Below are 1832 nucleotides of genomic sequence, written 5' to 3'. Positions count from 1 at the left end.
TTTTTTTTATTGTGTCCTGTGGATTTGCAAAGTATTTCTGAGGATTTGTGGTTTTTGTTGTTATTATTGAGTACGATTGGGTTTGTGCGGCAGAATCAAAGAAAGGAGAGAAGAATATACATTCTTTCATCCTTTTAAATGATAGGTTTATCCATATCAATTCAATATCATGACTTTTCAGCATAGATAAGAAGGCTGTTGTTAAAATTCTTGAATTCTTTTATAAGGTATCAGGAATGCTTAAAAGAATGCAATGCTTTGGAACAGCAAGCAGCACAATTACAGCGAGAAGCAGCTGAAGCAGGAGAGGAACGAACCAGAGCAGAAGGAGAATTAGGAGTTGAAAGAGAATGGCGCACATCCTTGGAGCAAAGTGTGAACAAAGATCGTAATCGAATAGCTGAATTACAAAGGGAACTTGCTCAATTGCGTGATGTTTCTGTGGTAAGTACCACGTTGTCTTTTCAGACAAAATCCTCCTAAAAAATCTGAAAATATCAATCCTTTTTCCAGAAATTTGTGAGCTTGCAAGAAGATTATTATACTTTAAAAGAACAATGTAACCAACATGAGTTAACTTTAGAAGAATTAGGATCACAGCTTCGAGTATCAAAGCTTCAGGTTGCAGACTTGCAAGAAGAAGTTGAGAAAGCCAAACATGCTGGTGTTAGTGATGCCACTTGGATGCGTGATAAGGAAGTCACTCATTGCAAAGGTTGTGAAAAAGAATTTAACATGACAAGAAGAAAGGTAACCAAATAAACTTATTCCAGATCAATACATTTTATTAGATTTCTTGTATTACTGATTTTCTTCTGGTAACTTTTATATTCTTTTCACAGCATCATTGTCGAAACTGTGGCGATATTTTCTGCAATGCATGTTCGGACAATTCTATGCCGTTGCCATCACTTCCTAAGCCAGCTCGAGTTTGTGATAAGTGTCATGTTCTTCTTGTTGCTAGATACTCAGTTGTTCCTCAATGATGAATGAGCGCACTGCCAAATTTTTTGTCTTTTTTCTACCTAGTCTTTCTTAACTTAAGCTGGGTTCAGAGTTCAGCTTTTAAATTGAAAATAAGCAGTGTTCTATTTTTCATTTAAAAGATCTGTCAAGACTGTTACCTGCTCACTTCAAATATTAGTACAAAAATATGACCTTTGTCGCATTTTTCCAGTCTTTTGTCAATAACATTAGTTAAAGTTTTACTAGACCGTCGATCTATTGTAATACTTTGTTAAAACTTTATAGTCTTGTTATGTAGTTCTTCAAAAGTATTTTTGCATTAGTTTTACCATATTTTTCTTATTGTTATTAAAATTATATGTCCTTTTTGATGTGATGATATTTATATGAGCAAAATTTAGATAAATGTTAAGTGCCTTCAGAGAAGATAAATGTTGAATTTTATTATCCTGCCCTGTAGTGTAGAATCAGACAATTTGTATCTGTTTTCTATCTTTTCTAATGACTTTGTGATAATTAAATATTTTTTAAGGTCATTCTAAATGCAGAGAAACACAACCTGTTGATAGGCCAGTTGTTTCAGTCTCTTTTTATTATCATTCACCTGCATGAACTATTTTTTTACTGGATCATCTGTTGAATTGAGTAACTTCTCATGGAAATTTTGCCTTTTATGTACATGCTGTGCTTTATTATCTATTTTATCAGGTGTCTTATTTTAGGGTATTTGAAAGTTGAGTATTATACGTCTGTATCACAGAATAAAATTGATATTAAAAATGAGTCTTTCTGCAACAAATGCTGAGTGTTGAGATTACCGGGTGTCCGTAAGAATACGCGGCAGCTCGATGGGTTGCCTACGCACT

General features: G+C 33.8%; 1 protein-coding gene across 1 annotated transcript in view; it reads left to right on the top strand.

Moving 5' to 3' along the window:
* The window catches only part of LOC113208194 (RUN and FYVE domain-containing protein 2), a 7176-nt gene extending 5411 nt beyond the window's left edge, over positions 1-1765 (top strand). The window contains exons 11-13 of the mRNA XM_052265811.1: positions 228-444; positions 514-750; positions 843-1765. Coding sequence (XP_052121771.1) covers positions 228-444; positions 514-750; positions 843-986 — 598 coding nt within the window. The 3' untranslated portion in view covers positions 987-1765. The remainder of the gene's footprint in view (positions 1-227; positions 445-513; positions 751-842) is intronic.
* The last annotated feature ends 67 nt before the right edge of the window (positions 1766-1832 follow it).

Source organism: Frankliniella occidentalis, unplaced genomic scaffold (assembly GCF_000697945.3).
Source record: "Frankliniella occidentalis isolate FOCC.00 unplaced genomic scaffold, Focc_3.1 Scaffold30, whole genome shotgun sequence".
Taxonomy (NCBI): Eukaryota; Metazoa; Arthropoda; class Insecta; order Thysanoptera; family Thripidae; genus Frankliniella; species Frankliniella occidentalis.
This window is presented reverse-complemented; position numbering and strand designations above follow the sequence as displayed.